At 42.0% G+C, this 18,271-nt stretch overlaps 1 protein-coding gene across 4 annotated transcripts in view; it reads right to left on the bottom strand.

Annotated features, from left to right (window-relative positions):
• The window catches only part of LOC135794145 (discoidin domain-containing receptor 2-like), a 95,584-nt gene that overhangs the window by 2,425 nt on the left and 74,888 nt on the right, over positions 1-18,271 (bottom strand). For all 4 annotated transcript variants that reach the window (XM_065305314.1, XM_065305313.1, XM_065305312.1 and 1 more), the window contains 7 exons: positions 14,053-14,688; positions 13,244-13,419; positions 10,258-10,407; positions 7,170-7,282; positions 6,209-6,394; positions 248-340; positions 6-147 (listed from right to left, as the gene is read on the bottom strand). In XM_065305314.1, the coding sequence (XP_065161386.1) occupies positions 6-147; positions 248-340; positions 6,209-6,394; positions 7,170-7,282; positions 10,258-10,407; positions 13,244-13,419; positions 14,053-14,688 (1,496 nt within the window). The remainder of the gene's footprint in view (positions 1-5; positions 148-247; positions 341-6,208; positions 6,395-7,169; positions 7,283-10,257; positions 10,408-13,243; positions 13,420-14,052; positions 14,689-18,271) is intronic.

The following is an 18,271-nucleotide window of genomic DNA, read 5'->3' as shown; positions in this document are numbered from 1 at the left end:
TGTACCAAGAGAAGACTTTCCCAAGACATCCATCTGATTGGTAGGCGACTTTTGGTGTCGCTAATATAATAATCTCCTTCGAAACGATCGCAGTACATTGCATGATCGGAAATTTTTACTGTGAAGTTCTTGTCAATCACACAATTCCTGCAAGAAAACATAGCATAATATATTATATAAAGAGAGACTTATTGAATTTAACGTTAGTTGTAAAGTAAGGTTATGTTTGGTTATGTCATGTACTCACCTAGCGGCCAAATCCCGATGCACGAGCTCCAGCGACTCCATGTACTTCATGCCGGAAGCGATCTGCGTCGCGATGTAGATCAGCGAACCGTAGCTGGAAAACAACGCAATTAATGCCGAGAAGAGCAGCAGCAGCACGTTGGCGCAGAAATAATTCAAGTTATGTCATGTTGCGCCATGTTAATGATAAATGCTTCCCCTTCGAAGCGTGACATCTCGTTTGGGCGAACACGCCGTGAGCCGTTCTTTCATTGTTCGATGTGTGTTACTGTTTTCCTTCCGCGCGACGGCGCACACCCGTTCGATGGGAGGCGGGTAGACCACCCCCGCGCGCGCGCCATATAGAAACGTCAACATTAATACGGCATTTAAGTAGAATTAGTTAGATTAGCATTGCCGGATTATATTATAATGTGTAAGGGCCGCTGTACGAACGCCGCAACGAAAGAGACACGCCGACGGAGGAGAAAGCGGCAGCGGCGGCGGCAAGGGTTGAATGTATAATTCATATCTGCAACTCCCGTACTCGCTGCAAGTGTATGTGTGTGTGTGCGGGCGCGCACGATACCGGAATATGACGTTATTTATTACAGATAATAGTGAACGAGTTATACGAATATTCAGCCGCCTCCAGCGTGCGCCGCTTGGCCCCGGGATCACGTCTGTTAATTTCCGCTCGGCATATTTTAATATTAAAATGGGAAATTTCCCTTTTGCTTCAGCCACCCACCCCACTCGCAACACCAATAGCTCGTAATTCCAAACAAAAACAACATCTAAATAAAGAAATGCATGTGTAATGTACAACCTACAATGTGGGTTGCACTACCTTAAGGCAGCCATAGTGGAAACGGAGTTAATTACGAGCGCTTCCGTTGAGGCGAACATTAATTACATTAGCCGCACGAAACAGCAAAACTGCTTGGCGATACAAAAACGTGTGAAACCAGAAACAGCTGGACCACCGTACGTAGTAAAGGTTTTCATTAGAAACATGCCATATTTTCATTAGCAAATTATAACGAGCTTGCCTCCCCCGTCCCTGGCCGTGATGAACGTGTGGGATTTTTAATATAGCAGTCGGCGTTCGGTTATTGCGCGGAGTCAAACTGCGAATTAAAAACCCAGGTAGCGCCAGTTTTCTTATTTTCGCCGCAGGAAGGTGCAAAAGTAATTCGGGGAATCCCCCGGTGCGGGGCGCGCCAATATTGGAATGAATATTGGCTCTCGCAGCAGTTTTGGCTTCGTACCGGGTGTCATTAACATAATCCCCGAACATTCCGCGCCGGGCGAAAAACTAATTTTGCGAACGCGATAGTTAATCCCGCAGTGCAGGGTATGGGGACGTCTTGGCTTCGTTGGTGTGCGCGCGTGCCCGCGCCGAGGGGTGTAAATAAATCATGCTCGGCGCGTTCTAAAAATGTTTACGACCTGCCGCGGAATATAAACGTATTTCGGCGTTTTGCAGCCGCCACATAAAAACAAAAAATACGCTGGCCTACACCCCCGCGGCTTAATATTGCAGCAGTCAATCTCATTCTCATTCCGGAAGTATATGAGATAAAGCCAGTAAAAATTGCTCGACTCGCGCATTGTTGCTGCTGTTGCATAATAAGTTTTTATTACGTGCCGCCCAGAGAGGGGGAGTTGGTAACATATAAATTATGATAGTTTTAAGGCGGGGAGTATATAGTCTTTTGGCCGCTGGGTCCGGAAAGCGATCGATGGAATTATTTCGACAAACGCTGACCAGAAGCCGGTCCGAAGGTGACAACTTCCGGTTTCGGTAATTTACCGCCACGTTGGAAATTAGCGCATTGGGCGAACGCGGAAAATCGATTAAGTTACTGTGACTGTGGCGGCGGTTGTCGTCGAAGCTGTGAAACGAAATGTTTCGCCTGACATTTCACACCCCAACTCTCTGAAACATTCCAAAGTTTAATTTCGTACGTTTTACGAACGCCAAAAAAATCAATTATAGTCGTTTTTGCGGTTTTGTGAAGCAAGAAGTTTATTTGCATAAAAGTCTCATCAAACAAACGCGTCCGAATGAATGTCGCCTAATACCGTCGTTTTCTCACCGCCAGACAGCTCAAATCGCTCTGACGAACGCAACAATAAATAAGCTTTGCGACAGGTAACGCCGTGAAAAGCCGCCATCTTGACATACGTCACCATTACACTAGGCAACCAACTTTACTTTCGCCTCCTTAGGTTTTTTTTCTGTGTGCGCGAGTGGAAAAATGCGAGCGAAATTAAAAAGTTTCAAAGGCGCGCGCACGAGTTTAATTATCGCGTCATTTTTTACACTCCCGCAAGTTTTGCTTTCTTCGCGTCGACGGCGCGTGCGGTGCTAATGGCGGGTGGGCACAATTGAAGAATTGGTGTAACTGCAGGCGGGCGGTCGTGCTCACCAAAGGAGAAAAAAAACTCGCCGTCATTGCGCGCAATAAATCATTGAATCAGCGAGGGAGCGTTTTCCGAATCGTTTACAGCGGTTGGCAGGCAACGACAACGCCGAAGAGACGAAAGAGAAGAAGAAGGCAAAGTCGTGACAATGTTCAATGCTCAGTGCCGCCTCAGCAGCCACCTTAAGCAGCTGTAAATTATGCAGTAATTAGTGTCGCGGCAATATTCATAATGTGCGCCTTAGATAAAACTTCCACGGGCCGTATGTCTGCACATCCCCAAAAACCACCCTTGTGCAACTTTTTCCGCCGCCCCCATGTCTCCAGACAAAATTTCCGGCGCATCGCAGACGAAATTAATAGAGAAAATTAAATTGTAACTTTTCCAGCTCGCAGGCCAAAAAATACAATAACACGCCTCAACAAAAAACTGTCCTCTTATATTAAATCCGTGCGCGCACAAAAAAATGCGCTATTAAACGAAACCGGAGACGCTCCAGCCTTCCCGCGGGGGTGGCGATGAGCTGCAAAATTCCTGAACAGGTGGAAGTTTTTAATCAGATAAAAAGCCAGTTCGCCTTGCTCTCATTAATTAATCATCACGTGCGTAATAACTTATTAGCGTGGAGTTTGAATCGGATAACGTTTACGGATGCCTCGCACAAAAGGCCATTTGCAAGCCGCCCCGGAGCGCGCTCGTTACGTTGTCGACATCGTCGTCGTCAAAGCGATATAAAGCTGTAAAACTTCCAAATCCTGCCGTCTCTTTGAAGGAACGCACCGCGCGCGATGGCAACGCACGCACTAATTATACCGTAATGAGGTGAAAATTTCAAAATAATTACGTAACGAACACGCATGCCGAACGCTAATTAATTACTCGTACGAGATAACAACCTTCGAAATATAATTATATTTTAACAATAATGGTGAAGTCGCGCGTACAAGTCCCGCATGTTTCCTAAACTTTAAGCGCCTATAGCGAATTAACCCTTGGATCAATTTATGTAATCTTAACCCTAAAGAATGTCCAATGAAATGTTCTACCATCCACACTGCATGTAGCATATAATAACATTTTATTTACTCTGTTATAAATGATAAATTTTCAAAATATGCCATTCATAATATTTTGTGTAGATAACGTTGTTATTTATGGTCTAAATTTATTTTAAATCACCGTATGGTTAAATATTGCTAAAATAAACAATATGTTAACAAAATAATGCAAATATTTGCACCGTGTTAAAAGTTATAGTGCTTTTTGCTGTTCTGAATAAAAGTGACAGATACGAGAGATCTCGAAAGAGGTTATGTTGACACCAATAGCAGCTACGTCTTTCCAGAGTGATTCCTATTTATGAATGTATTTCATAACGTACTTATTTATTTATCTATTCAATTATTTATTTATTTAAAAATGGATGAAAGCCTTTTATCAGTCATCAACGCGCGTTTTTTTTTTTGACGGAACTATAGAATTGTGAGGGTGAGGAACAACCGAGCGAGTTTATCAATTCAATATTTGTTATCTGCACATCATCCAATATCCACGGCGTGCGCTCGCGCAGTCGAAAATGAATAATAAATAAATTATTGGCACTCAATTTTATTTTCAAACATCTATCTCTATATTTTCATATTTTCATGCGCTCATCTATTCGCATATTTATCATGCACATGGAAATCATGAAAAATGCGTGCGGAATAAAACTGCTGTTCGCTAGCATTCACTGTTTTTGTTATGCTTTCTGCAAGGCTGGATAATTATAATTGTGTTGTAATCAAATAACTCCTGAAACATGTTCAGCGCGGATTTAGGAAATAAACTAGATGGAGCAAAGTGCAAGAATTATTTTAATGATAATTGTTACTATGTGACCCAGTTTCGTTTCAATTTGCTATGGCTTGTAGGTGTCTTTTTTTCTGCAGCGGCATTTTTTTCTCCCTTGGCGGGCTGAAATTGGCATTTTTTGCTGTGTTTTCATGACCATATCGTCTCATTCGTGCGGCCCCTTTATGCGCAGCGAAAGGCCAATATTTCACCCGTTTGACATCATCCGATATCGCAGAATATCGAAATAACGCATGCGCCCAACAAAAATAAAACACAACAAGATGATGAAAACGTATAAAAATGATTCCTACTTTCTATGTGTTACGGCATACTGCATGAAATTGATTTGTGAATGCACTGGGAGAAGTTTTGGTTTTTAAATATGTCAAAAAACTTGAAAGTTTAGTTTACGGATGAACAGTCCGCGAGTGTGTCTCAAACGGCGATAAAACAGATGCACGAGCGCTTAGGGCAGCTACCCCCGATGCGAAATCAATTTGCGTTCCCTGACAGCACGCCGCACACGCGTGCGTCCGCCGGCCACCGCAAACAAGCGATTTCGCTTCCGGTCGATGAATACACCAGAACGCACCGGCACACACACACACACACACACACATAGGCTTGATTGAAATTGGATAAACTGCAAAATTTGCAAATGCATCCCGGTCGTCCTCTCAGTTGCAAATGATGCAAAACATGCGCGTTCGTATACCTGCCGCAACCGGTGTCGATAGCTAACGACTGCAAACGACTTTTTCATCAACGAAGTCGGGAAAAATCAAAGCAAGTTATTTTCTAATCTATTTCGTTATTCATGTGGCCGATGCTGCTGGAGATGAATGAATGAGCGACGGGTCTTTACAGCGCGCCTTTGCGCGTTTACGTGCACGTTGTGTGTTCTCGCGGCGAACGGCTCGAGTATTTATTGATTGAGTTTACTCGCCGTCGCTGCCACCGCCGCTGAGGCCGTGTGCGGCGGCCGGGGACGTTCAAATTGGATTGGTGAAAAGGTTGATTTGGCAATCAATCATTTTACGTTCCGCGTAACGACGCATGTGTGTTGTTAACTACCTTGCTTCACAGTGTAAGTGTGGGTCATTTCCCGATTTACGAAATTAGTAACAGAGACGCATTTATACGGTCCATAATATTTGCGCAGTCAAAACTTTCGATTAGAAACGTTGCAATGGTTGACGGTTTATTTTTTTTGCAGAAAAATGTAAATAATTTGATGTTGTTTTTGTGGGATGAATTTCGTAAACATATGACGCATGAGTTTTGAGTAAATATCAAAAAATTGCCTCAGCGCACAATTAAAAAATGAATAATTTAAATTTTATCAAAGCATAATTTTTATATAACTTTAAAAATAAAAAATAAAAGGCATTTCAAAGTTAATAACATATTTTTCAGTCTATTAACTCAATGTTGTGCAAAAATAATTTAAAAACATTCCATAAATCACCCGTAAATAGTAGTATCTATAATTTTCAATAAATTTAAAATTTAAAAATGAAAAATCGACCAAGGATTAAATTTTTACAGCGTTTCAAAAATTTAGAAAGCGCCTCCACCAATATTTGCTAAAAACTTTTACTCCGGTTCTGACCTAAACAACCCACATCATCAGATGGCAAGTATCGAGGGAAATAAACATCTGGCAAGTGATGCCGCGGACAGATGGAAGGACGAAAGTCGTAGGCTCGGTACTCACCTAATCGCCGGACATTGATTGTCGTCCTCGTTGGCGCGCTGGGCAAGGAAGCGCGGCAGCTCACCCATGTCGGCGTGCTCCAGCAATGCGCACATCGGCTCATCCTGGCTGCAGAGGCCGACGACGCGTGCGATGTTCGTGTCCCGCAGGCCCGCCAGCCAGCTGCTCTCGCGCAGGAACTCGTGCCTGCAAACACAACACACAATCATGCGTATCATAACGCACGTCGCTCGTATACATTATGCACCGCGCGTCACCACTTAGCACGCGTTTGTTTAGGATAATGAACTTTATTATTAAAGCAGCGTGTGCGACGCGGCGAGGGAATCATCGCAATACTATCAAAAAATCAAATAAAAAAATTGAATTGTTCACTATAATTTTTAAATGGTTATATAATAGATTTAACCGTAAAACCAAAAAAATGAAAAGATCAATCCAAAAAAAAAAAAGATTTTTATATAATGTAGCATAAAATTGCGTCGTCTTTTGAGATTATAATTCTAATTTTATAACAAGATGTAAAATTCGGTCGCTCGTAATTTTTATATTTTAATATCACGGGGGTACTAGCACTCGGGCGATTTCGTGTTGTTGTTGTAACGACTTAAGGGGCGATTTTTATTTTCACTTTTACGTTCGAAATTAACCGTCCCCCACACGCACGCACGCGGCGGCAATGGAGTAAAAGCTGCAGCCCCAGCTCTCGGACGCTAGCGTGGCATTAACTCGTCGCTCGATGGTTGAATGGGCGTCGAAGGACTCGCCGCTCACCGTAAAACAAGCCAATTACACACTAAAAGTACGCGCACAAAGCGCGCGCGCTCCGCCGGATAAAGCCGTCGTGTCGCTGTGCGCAGCGCACAATGCAGAGGATTAGAGAAAAATCGCGTTGAATCGAAAACCATGAAGAAAAACCACGACCGGGCATACAGAATAGAAGGAAAAGATCTTTTTTTACCGTTTGGAGTCGGCGCATCCTCGCCACAGACTCTTCACGATGACCAGCTGCTTCTTGTGAAAGGACGAACCGCCGTTGAAATCTGGTAAGCCTTCTGCTTCGCAAAGATGTATCTGAAAGGACAAAAAACATAAAGTTAATACATTTTTCGCGACTTAGAAGTGGTGCACATTTTAGGAGATGTGACAGCGGCATTTATTACTTATTTAAAGAAAAGTAGAGAAAAATAGAGATTTATATTATGCGTTTGGACTTGATAATAAATAAAATAGAATCGGAGATGTTTAGAGAACAGGGGAGAGTAAAATCCCTCGATTTCCACCTTAGAAGTAACTCCCGACTCTGAACTTTTGTGGAAACAGCACGCAGCGCTTCAGTTGGTTGGGTTAGAAGCGAATTTTTCTGTTATTCAGCTCTTAATCGGTTTTTCCAAGGGGTGCCTTTGTGCGCTTTGTTTCCTTTGCGTTGCGCCTCATGAACCTTGACAAGTTCATAAGTTGACTTAACGTTTCAAAGCGGATTAAAACGTAAACAAGTGGAAAAACTCCCGCACTCAAAGAAACACAAAACATATCCGTGCATTCGGAATTAAGCACCGAAAAGAAAAGTTTTAATTAGTAACACACAGGTAGAAGAAAAAAAAAACATTAGAAAAATATAAATATAAGAAGCGCTTTTCTTTCATTGCATTGAAAGATTTTCGAATCAGCACTTTGCGTGTTGCTCAATGTGCCTCGGGGGCATTCATTCCGAGACGAAAATGTAATTAATTACGTTTGTGGCCGCAATGTGCTCGCCAGGCCAATGGCGAGTATGATTTCGCAGCGAACTCGCACCCGGAAGCGTTATATTTCAGTTTTATTTCGCTTTTTATTGCGCCAAGAAAACTAGCGCCAGAAATGAACGAAATCGAACGTTTTAATGTTGCGCCCCGTGCAAACAGAGCAATTTCGAAATTTAGCGCTGACAACTTCAATTAAAAATTATGACGGAATTTTATCAGAAAAATGTAATAAGAAATTTTAGTTTGAAGATTCCGAAAACATCGAAAACAATATAAAGTTGTGTGTTTGTTTGTCAGATTGCGACACACAGAGGCGGGTGATGGTGGCACACATGGCGATGGCGATATTAAACGATTCCGAGTAGTTTGGCCCGCTTGCGCTTGATGCAACAAGACGATTATTGCGCCGTGAAGGGACGCGAAATGGACGCGCAGCCATCTGAGACGAGAGGGGTGGTTGTTTGGTGCGGGGGTTGAACGAGACATGTGTTGCACTCTTGCAACGCCTGATTGCATCCCGTCCATTGCTATCTCTTTGTGTGCTTCTGCATTCCGTTCGTATATTTTTCGTTTTTCGCAGTTTCTTCAGTTTCGCGTCATGATCTTTGGCGGATTTCATTTTGAACCCTCGGGATAATCCTACCCGTACCATGCGAGGAAGAAAAATAAAACGTTTTGTGCGTGCGTGTATTTTTTTTCTATTTTACGGGTGCTTTGGGATGTTTTGTGTATCAGATGAAGATTGATGCGACCGATATCCGAGGGGTAGAGGAGTCCGTTGATAAGTTGATAAAATTTGTCCCCGGAACGATGCGCGAGGATGTTATTATCGCACCGGCGGCACTTATTCTACGTCAATATTTGCTCTGGCCGCACAACGATGTGAAACGAAAGAAAACGCGGTCGGCAGGAAGCCGGACGTCGCCCTGGCCATCCTTTATTGGGCCCTCGGGAGGTGCGTCCTAACTGTTATTAACTAATATTGCGAAAACAAAGGCGTAGCGTAAACAAACATATCCTGTCGGACAAATTGAATCCATGCTGGAATTTATTTACTGGTCAGCGCAATGCAAAAAATTATCCTACCTACGGAATATATAATTAATTATAAAAATTTAAACTCAAAAAATATTGTTTATTTTCGCTCGCTCGGTCGAAGCCTGTACATTACCATTAGCGTGTTCCTGACGTCGCATTAAAAAGCGCCCCCGGCGGCGGCGGCGCAACATGTAACATGAATTCCACCGACGGGCACAAAGTATAAAGAAAGTTGCGCAAAGTATTTGCCTCGCCCGCCTCCCAACCCATCGCATCTCAACGTGCGCGAGAGATGAGCGAACGAGAAATTCTCTTTGTGAAATTGCGAAATTTCCATAAGTACACGCGACGCGCACCCAAGGGCCGACAAAAAAGCGCAAAAAATTTCATTTAAATAATTGACGATCCAATATGGCGCGTTAAATATTTACAACATTCATTCGTGTTCCAAAAATAAAACTTCTTACGCAGTGACATTGAATTCCAGCCAAATTATGTGCAAATTGTAAAAATTCGATTTCAATTAGCAGTGCGTCGACTCCACGAACTTCAAAGCCGGTTTGCGCGCATAAAATACATCTTGGAGTTTTTCGTCGGACACCGGGGGCGCTTATTAAAAATTAATTAACTTCACGCTCGTTCACGTTTGCGTTGCACGTTTGACTGCTTCGGCTCTCCGGGCCTTATTTCCCAATTTTTTTCTTTAACGCCGTGTTACGGACTGGATTTATTAAAAAGTAAAATGAGTGAATAAAAACTCTGACAAAAACAAACTCTAAATTTTTTGCTTAAATAGGATTAAATTAAACATCAATTATTTTAAATAAATCCGTAAAAAATGCAAATCAAGACTCATTGTGTTGTTGTAACATTTTTTCAGCTTTTAAAATAATGAAAACATAAAAGTATTGAAATTTCTAAGCGGGCAAACAAAAAAAAATCGTTATCGTATGTTAGATTATGTAAAATTCTCGAATGTGTTGATATTAGCGTCTAGACATACGAAAAACAAATAGTGTGACTCGAATGTGACTTTTTGTGCGCGCTCTCCAAAAAGGATTACACGGGACGCTACATTTAAAGTGAATAATTAATTATTCACTTTGCGCCTCCTTCGGCCTCGAAGCAAATTTAATCACGACTTGATTATGATTAAACGAAGAAAATCTAATGAAACGCAAACGAAAAATGAGATTATTTCGCAATGCGTAATTCGATTTGCCACAAGTAGAAAATGTTGTAGGAAGATGTAAAACTTGAGCTTACCATTCCGAAATCGCCCTCGCCCAATTTCTCCAGCAGCCGCAGTCGGTGGCGCGGGAAATCCAAAAGGGCGACACCATCGATTGGCTGACCTTCAGGCAGTTTTATAGGCGTGAATCGTCCGGGCGTGAAGTGTTGTTCTCTTCTTTCACTCTGCAACAACAGAAAAAAAAAACAAAGATATAAAAATAATTTCGGTAATAAATTTCAGCGTCCTCCTTTAAACTTAAAGTTAAACAAGTTGCGCATCGCAAAATTTATACAGTGTTTGAGAAAAATTTCCGCGAAAAATTCGCGGCGATAAATTAAATTTACGTTCAAACTTTTATAAAACAATAACAGTTAGAGTGTGCGGAGCGTATACCTCGGAGGCATTTTTCTGCTATGCATGTGTACACACACATAAAATGTGCATACAAAGCAAATAACCGACGAAAGTTTTTTAACGGCAAAACTGCGAAAAGTAAAACAAAGCGCGATAAAAATTTTCACTGCTCCATATAACTTCATATTTGTGTATCTTTTACTCGAATTCTAGGTTAGTTTCTAAAGCTATGGGCAAACTCAATACGCCTAATACTATTTTTCGGTTAAAATCAGTAACAAAATATGTCTTAAGTTTCGTCAACATCATGCGTCCATTGTTGCCAAGTCTGATCGACCGATGTTTAACTTGTTTAACTTGCGGATAAAGAGTACTCGGTAATTCGATAACTTTGCCTTTCTACGCCTTTATTAATATTACCTCCACCCACCACGGTATTCTTCGGCGACCGCCAGGAACATTACGGTCTCATCATCGTTACACCACCACAGCGCGGCGCCTCCACCAAACTTGGTCCATTCGCATTACAACCCGTTTCAAAGGCCCCCCAACTATATAGCAGGCGTAGGTAAGGAAACAATAAGGGAATATTTAATGGCCACTTTGAATGCGCGCACCCATACCGAAAAGGAGATTTTATATCACATCGGCGAAAGATTTTAATGAGACGCGCTTCTTCTATTCTTTTGTTCCTCGAGACGGGGAATTTAATAACTCAAAGTGTTCCCCAAGCTAAAACTTGCACCCGCGTGTAGGTAACAGTTGTTTATGTCTCCAAAACGATTCGATATCGTCGCGAGGGCGTCACGTAATCATATAATACGCACTTTAATAAAATATTCATTCGTTCGATATAGCCGGCCGCGGCAATGTGAAGCGGGGTCTTTATCATATGAATGAACCCACTCGTTCATTCGCACGCGCACGCCTTGCCACAAAAGCTTTTTTGGAGCGAAAGAAGCACGAAGAAAAAATGCGTGTACCTGTTGCCCCCAGAATACGTCGTAAATGGAAATGCGGCAAATGTAGAAACGCGGAATGGAGGCGTAAAAGAAAAAGCGAGTATATGAAAAAATATATATAGGTATTTGGGACGTGCGCACAATGCGTGTCTTCGTTATATATTGTATCACTCAGACTACAACAAAAAATATATACAACATTTTAAGAGGATTATCGCTCATGTGTCAGGCGTGCAAAATTCTCCAACAAAAAATGATTTAATCGCAATGGTGGATGCGCCGTACGTTCGCTGCGTATTACTGGTAATGTCAATTATTTAATATTTGCGCCGCCGACGATAATTCAAAGTGAAATTCACGTAAAAACTCGTCTTGAAACTTGATGAATGTCTGAGCACCTTAAAAGGTGGAACTTTAAGTTTATCAATAGAATCGAGATTCACATCATTGTGCGTCTCGCATTTCATATTTCCCAATTTAATTCGTGCGTAAAATAAATTGTTGCTGTACGCAGGGAAAAAGTCCATTTATTTTTTGCGATCTAAGTATATAAGACTTTAATAATAAAAGACGACTTTATTTGTTTCGGCGATGTTGCCGTTGTCGAGGTTTGCGCGAGTCTGCGGTCGGGCGAAAACTCGAGAGTAAATTTCCCGGGCAGGTCGACATCCAAGTCGACGGAAAACCACCTGAGGCCCCCGAGTTACAGACCAGCCAAGTCTGTCTGCGCGTGTTGTGTGTTGCTATGTGTATGTGCGAAGAAAGGCGGCGGATAGAAAAAAAAACACAAGCGAATTCAAAAGCAAAAGGTAGGTAGCCTGCCCGCCAGCGCAAAACTGAAAAAATCGAATTGTACCGGCGTAAAAAATACACAACACAACCCTTCAACCCAAGAACACACTGTATATTACACGTAACATATGAACATATGCGTGTAACATAAGGAGGATGTTCCTGACTGTGTGTTCGGCCGTGTTTCGCCCGGCGGGCATTTCGTCGAATGAAATACGCTCTCTACGCCGTTCATTTTTCTTTTTCATCTCGCAGGCAAAATTCGCCACGAAATGAAAATAAACTTTGTCTCGTTGCTTTTTTTCGTTGCTGTTGCTGCTGATGTTCTCATATATAGTATTTTTCATGTTGCGCGCATATTTTACCTTTGACCTGTGCATAGCTTCGGGCCGGGGCGGGCCATTTGTATAAACGTAGCAAAAAAGTCTAATTGTACATTAAACGCATTACGCATTAAGCGCGAGGAAACGCAAAACGGTTTATGAATATTTCATTATTGCGGCCTTTGGTTGATATAAACGATGGCGGAGCTATGAAATATTGTGAGAATAGTGATTTAGAATTTAATTTTGTCCAGTGAAAAGGTTTAATGCCACCCGCGAGAATGCCAGCGGGTAATTATACGTTTGAACATTTATCTGTGGTCAACTGCATGGAAAACAAGCAATAAAACTTGTTGATTCAAAGTATAAAATTAAATTTTCATGGTTTTCTTTAAATTAGCTATGTGTAATAATATTATGTAATATTTATTACATTATTAAATAGCCCTAATTAAACTTTGCATATAACAGCAAAAAATCGATATAAATTTATTGCTTAAATTAAAATTTATGCCTATTTATGAAAATTCCGGAATTTTTATAAAATAAATCCACTTTTAGAATGACAAGAAAGTTTTATAACTTACCTTAATGATATCAGTAGCTGCGTAGTAGTTTTCAGCCCCTACAACACCACCATTAGCATCGTAGGTTGTATTCGCCGACGTGGGTGGTCGCGACGCCGGTGGGGGTGGCGGCGTAAGAGTGTTGTAGAACGATGTCTTCAACTCTTCCGGGAAGCAGCCGTTTGCGCCGCCAAAGTCTGCAACAATTTAAAACCCACCTTAGCGGCACATCCAATTCCGCGACCAGAAACAAAACACCAGACATCACACACCACTAACTTACAACACATAAACAAAAGAAGAATGCTACAAAGAACCCTTTCTTTGTTTTCTTTTTGTAAACTTGCACAACGGCCGTAAAACCATCAATGTTGCACGCCACGAGCGTCTACAAGACGGCGTAAACATTTTTATGGAGATTAAAAGCGTTAAAACTTAAAGTAAAATTTGCCGAAGCTGTGAGTTAAAAGGCGCGGAATGTGCGAAATGCGCAAAACGAGCTGGAAATTCAATTAACAACCAAAACAGTAGAAATATTTAACATTTAACTCGTGTTGGAGAAGATGTTTATTATTCTATGAAAATTAACGTTTAGTATTTTGCAATAAAAGGCAGGAAAACGCTAAGAAATGTAGTCTAAAGAATTCAGTAGAAAAATATACGCCTTGCGTATTCTTAGATCATCCCCTCGAAAAAGAATTTCGCGAAAAGCGTAAAGGTTTTATTGCCGTTTTACACGCAATCCATTTTTTCTTCATGCAACTGTCCATCATCAAATTTTCGCGAACGAAAAACTACCTTTATTCACGCACACCAAAAAGTGTACTCACCACTGTATTCCGTCTTTGTCCCATTGCAAATCGCATCCTTTTTCAGCAGACAACCATATTCAGTTTTCGCATTCGGGAGTAGCTTGTACGGCTCATGGTAGACCGAAGAATTCTCACTATCCGATTCTTCACCGTTGACGTGCCCATACAGATTACACTTTTTATTCTTCTTGCCATTCTTGCCACCACCAGCGCCGTTCACGTCCAGGACATTTAAAGTATTCACCTTGCTTTTCACCGACAATCTTGACCTGGACAACCCGTTGTTTATGATGGGTGTAGACATGTGCATCTGTAGGTCTTTCATGTTGATAGTCACCCCTGGTTTAGTGCTACTCGACACCAGAGCAGTGTGTTTGTGTAGCAGCGCTACTTTTTTTCGTCCTCTACGAATCATGAGAAACACAACGCAGGCCAGTAACAAGACAACCATGGCTAACGCTCCGGTTATCAACCCAATATAAGCTTGTGCAGTGGAAGTGGGTGATGTTGCAGGGGTGACTTCTTTACGTGCGTGTGTACTTTCAATTTTTTTCAACTTTTTATTCGGGTTAGGAGTTGTGGCGGTTGAGGTCACATCTGATTGAACAATGTATTTTTCAACGACGTCTTCAGTCAAGTTATTTGTTGTTAAAACTGAAAGGAAAAGAAAAATTACGATTTTATTTAGTGTACATATCATAGAATTAAATTTGTTGATAAGTTTGCCGACAGAGTATCAAATCGAAAAGTTACCGCGAACCGGTTCACCGGAAAAGTTAAATTCCCAGGCGTCGAGCATCGATTCCGACTTGTGTTTCGTACTTTTAAACAATCCGACTCGCGCGCGCGACAGACACATACGTGTCGGGCGGTGACGTTGACGCTCATTAGAATTTCATTAAAACATCCGGTTTTAATTAAAACTTGTCGAATTGTTGTTCCGCTCGCGCTCGCGGCGCGCTATTTTGTTTCGCACCTGGATGGCTCGCGAATTGTTTGTTATCTCAGAGCAGCCCGAGAGCTTGCACAACGCCCGCCCCGGAAAAGTTGCTATTTTCTCTATCGCAATTGCGCTGTGTGTGTGTATGGCACAAATTCAATTCGCAATCGAAATTGGAATTGAAATTGAAGATAAGAGAAATATTTGTGCGTTGTTGTTTGCGTTTAGTTTACGACAACGACAACGGCGGTGAGGTAATGTGGACAAACGAAATGGAACAGGAGTGTAAATAAAACCATTAGGTGCGGTTTAAGTTTAACTTTAACGTTAACGTTCGCCCGCTTGGCGCAGCACGCGAACGCGCGAACGCAAAAGTTATAGTTATTTGAAAAGTTTGCTTTACGATGATAGTGTAGAGACCAGCGTGTCCTCCATACGAGAAATGTTACTTCACAAAACTGCGTATGTATGAACTGCAGCCGAGGAAACTCAACAGTTTATGGATTTTATTATTAATACTTCTAGTTGTAACTTTTCATGTTTTTCAAAGTTAACTATTGCGCGTACATGAAGAGGTAGAGATATGAGCTCAACTACAACTGGGTGTGAATTAGTTAAACAGAAGTAGAAGTTTAAGATTAGCAAAAATAACAATAATTTCTTTTGTACTTGCAGAGAGAAAAAAAATAAGAGTTAAAAATCAAACATTATTCTCTTGCGTTGCATTTCCGTTTCGTTTTCGCAAGGCAATGTTGTCTCATTGAATTACGACCGATCGCGTCGAGATTCCTGCGAGGCAGAAAGCGGCTCTTCAGTAATCGGCGCACGTAGGCGTGACGCGTCGATGACGAGGGGAAAACGAAAAAGTGCTCACCTTTCTTCTCGTCCCCGAAACGCTTCTCAAACATTACGAAACGTTATCTAACGCAATCACAATCAATCCCTAACAATCACATCCAAACCATACAATAAGCCCAAGCGAAAATACTAATTTTGTTATTTTACTCTCATAAATCTGCAAATATTGTAATTATTTGCGCACTGATAAAATTGTTGCGTGATAAATGTGCCGAAATAGAATCAACGAATAGTTTTATTCGGGATTAAATCATCCGTGGATGTAAAAGCGTGTAATCACGTCCTCGCAGAGGAAAAAGTACGCTGTGCGCAAAAATGCACCACCGGCGCATTGAAATTAACTGCGAAATGCGTTGCGTTCGATCGTGCATTTCCAGAGTGGATTTCATCGTTTGTTGCATTTATTTCCGTGTAATTTAACTTTTCCATTAACGTTTTCCAGAGCCTCAATCGAATTGAAACTTTGCTGCAACGCACACGTCGCATCCTGCGGAAAACTCTCGGTGTGTTAATTTTATTTAATTCCGCCGACCGGCTACTAATTAATTTATAATTTATGCAATAATAACAAAAATAGAATTAACTTTGCTTTCTGACGGCGTTGATTCTCGAAAAATTTCCGTGCAACATAAAAAAAATGCAATTTGTTAGTCGTAATTGTGTTTTCCTTGGCGTATAATATGACGCGCATAATATGTGCGCGCACACGTTGCGTACGTGCCGCTCCCGCGAGCTAAACAACACGCCGCCGCCGCTGCCGCGGTTGAGGTTTTCGGGCGCAAACATGTTTGCAGCCAAACACACATTTGCAAACAGGCGCGTATGCAAATGATACGACCGGCGGCGGCACGTTACGATTTCCGGCCGACGACGTGGCAAACAGTTTTTAAAACTTAATGATGATGGTTACGTGCGGCGTCGCCGAGCATCTGATTAGTGAGATACGCAAACTGTTGAGAGTCACGAAAAATGACTGGAAATCCTGTGAGGATCTGCCGAACAGTTGTTTGACATAGTTAGCAACTACCGAGCTTTCATCCGAGCTTTTAGCGCTTTTGATGGCGTGGCTTTTGTCGGAATCATCCAAATCATGAATTCTACTAATTGTAACATACAGTATGTCCAAATAAAACTTAAAATTAAATATTTCTAATCCAAATCATAAAAATTACAGCACAAATAAATTTAAAGTTTAAAAATTTTAGTGAATAATTATGACAATTGGTGATGACAAGTAGTAAAACAGAATAAAAAGTGGTAAAGAATTACTCGTGGGATGTGACCGAGTGGAAAATCCACCTTGATGTGGCTCGACGTTCTTTGCTCCACTGTGCTAATGAGGCACTCGCGCCGTCTCTTTATGCGCTCGGCGACTAATTTATCCCCCGGACCGGCGGAGGCGGCGGCGAGCAAAGTCATCCACGTCATAGAACGCGCGCGACATACATTCTCGAGGATATAATCACGAACAGATGTTGTTCCACTCAACCATGCGGATCTATCCATCACCCCCACAACTAGGTGAGTTTCCTAAGGATGTCAGCAAGCCACTAGTGATGCATTGCGACAAACGCGAAAATTATTACATTCCACAGCCGGGCCGGAAAAACTCGTGTGCGGCGGCACACATTTATGAATAAATAACGGAATGACGCGTCTGGATGCCGCCCAAAATGGTCGTCTGCACTTCCACATCGATCGCGCGGCATGCGAAATTATCCGTGTAAGGTTCCTCAAACAAAACTTCGACAGATACCAACTTTCGCATATTTGCAACACACGTATCAGCCAACCGACGCGATAAAAAAAAAAACGAAGAAGACGCAAGTAACAGTAAACTTTTCGATACGTTCGACTTCACACAGTTTGTAGCTGCGGTTGAGACGGCGTGACGCCTTATCAGTTTAAAGTGGCTTGTTTTATCGTGCGCGTGTACGGACGATTTATCAAGCTATAGCACAAATTCAACCAGAACAGCTCTCGGAACATAAAAAATATATAATACCTATATAGATGTATCCGCAGCAGGAAATACGAATTAAAGTTTATGTATGTACGAGTGTGTACGCAATGTAATAATCTCGATCATTGTCACGAGAGAATGCGTGCAGACTAATGGCAGTGTGCTGGCTGGCGGCAATAAACCGCCCGCGGCGAACAGGTGATTCTTTTCTCAGCGTGCCCGGCGCCTCCGCCATTCACAGCGAGAAAATTGAATTATTCACAACGGCGCGCAATATTCGGGATCATGACTGAAGCCGCCCCGCCGCGCGCTATTATTATCAGAAACGCGCCGCCCGCCGCGTCCTTTCTTCGACAACTATTGAGCACGCAAACACCTTTTCCAGCTGCGCTGCCGTCATAACCAACAGAACCACCACTACCGCCAGGAGAACACAACGTAATCTTGTTAGCAATGGTGTGGATATTTTTGACCAC

Source organism: Atheta coriaria, unplaced genomic scaffold (genome assembly GCF_025399875.1).
Source record: "Atheta coriaria isolate IRGN ID8LTWV9N9 unplaced genomic scaffold, Caltech_Dcor_3.1 hic_scaffold_6_pilon, whole genome shotgun sequence".
In the NCBI taxonomy this organism is placed as follows: Eukaryota; Metazoa; Arthropoda; class Insecta; order Coleoptera; family Staphylinidae; genus Dalotia; species Dalotia coriaria.
This window is presented reverse-complemented; position numbering and strand designations above follow the sequence as displayed.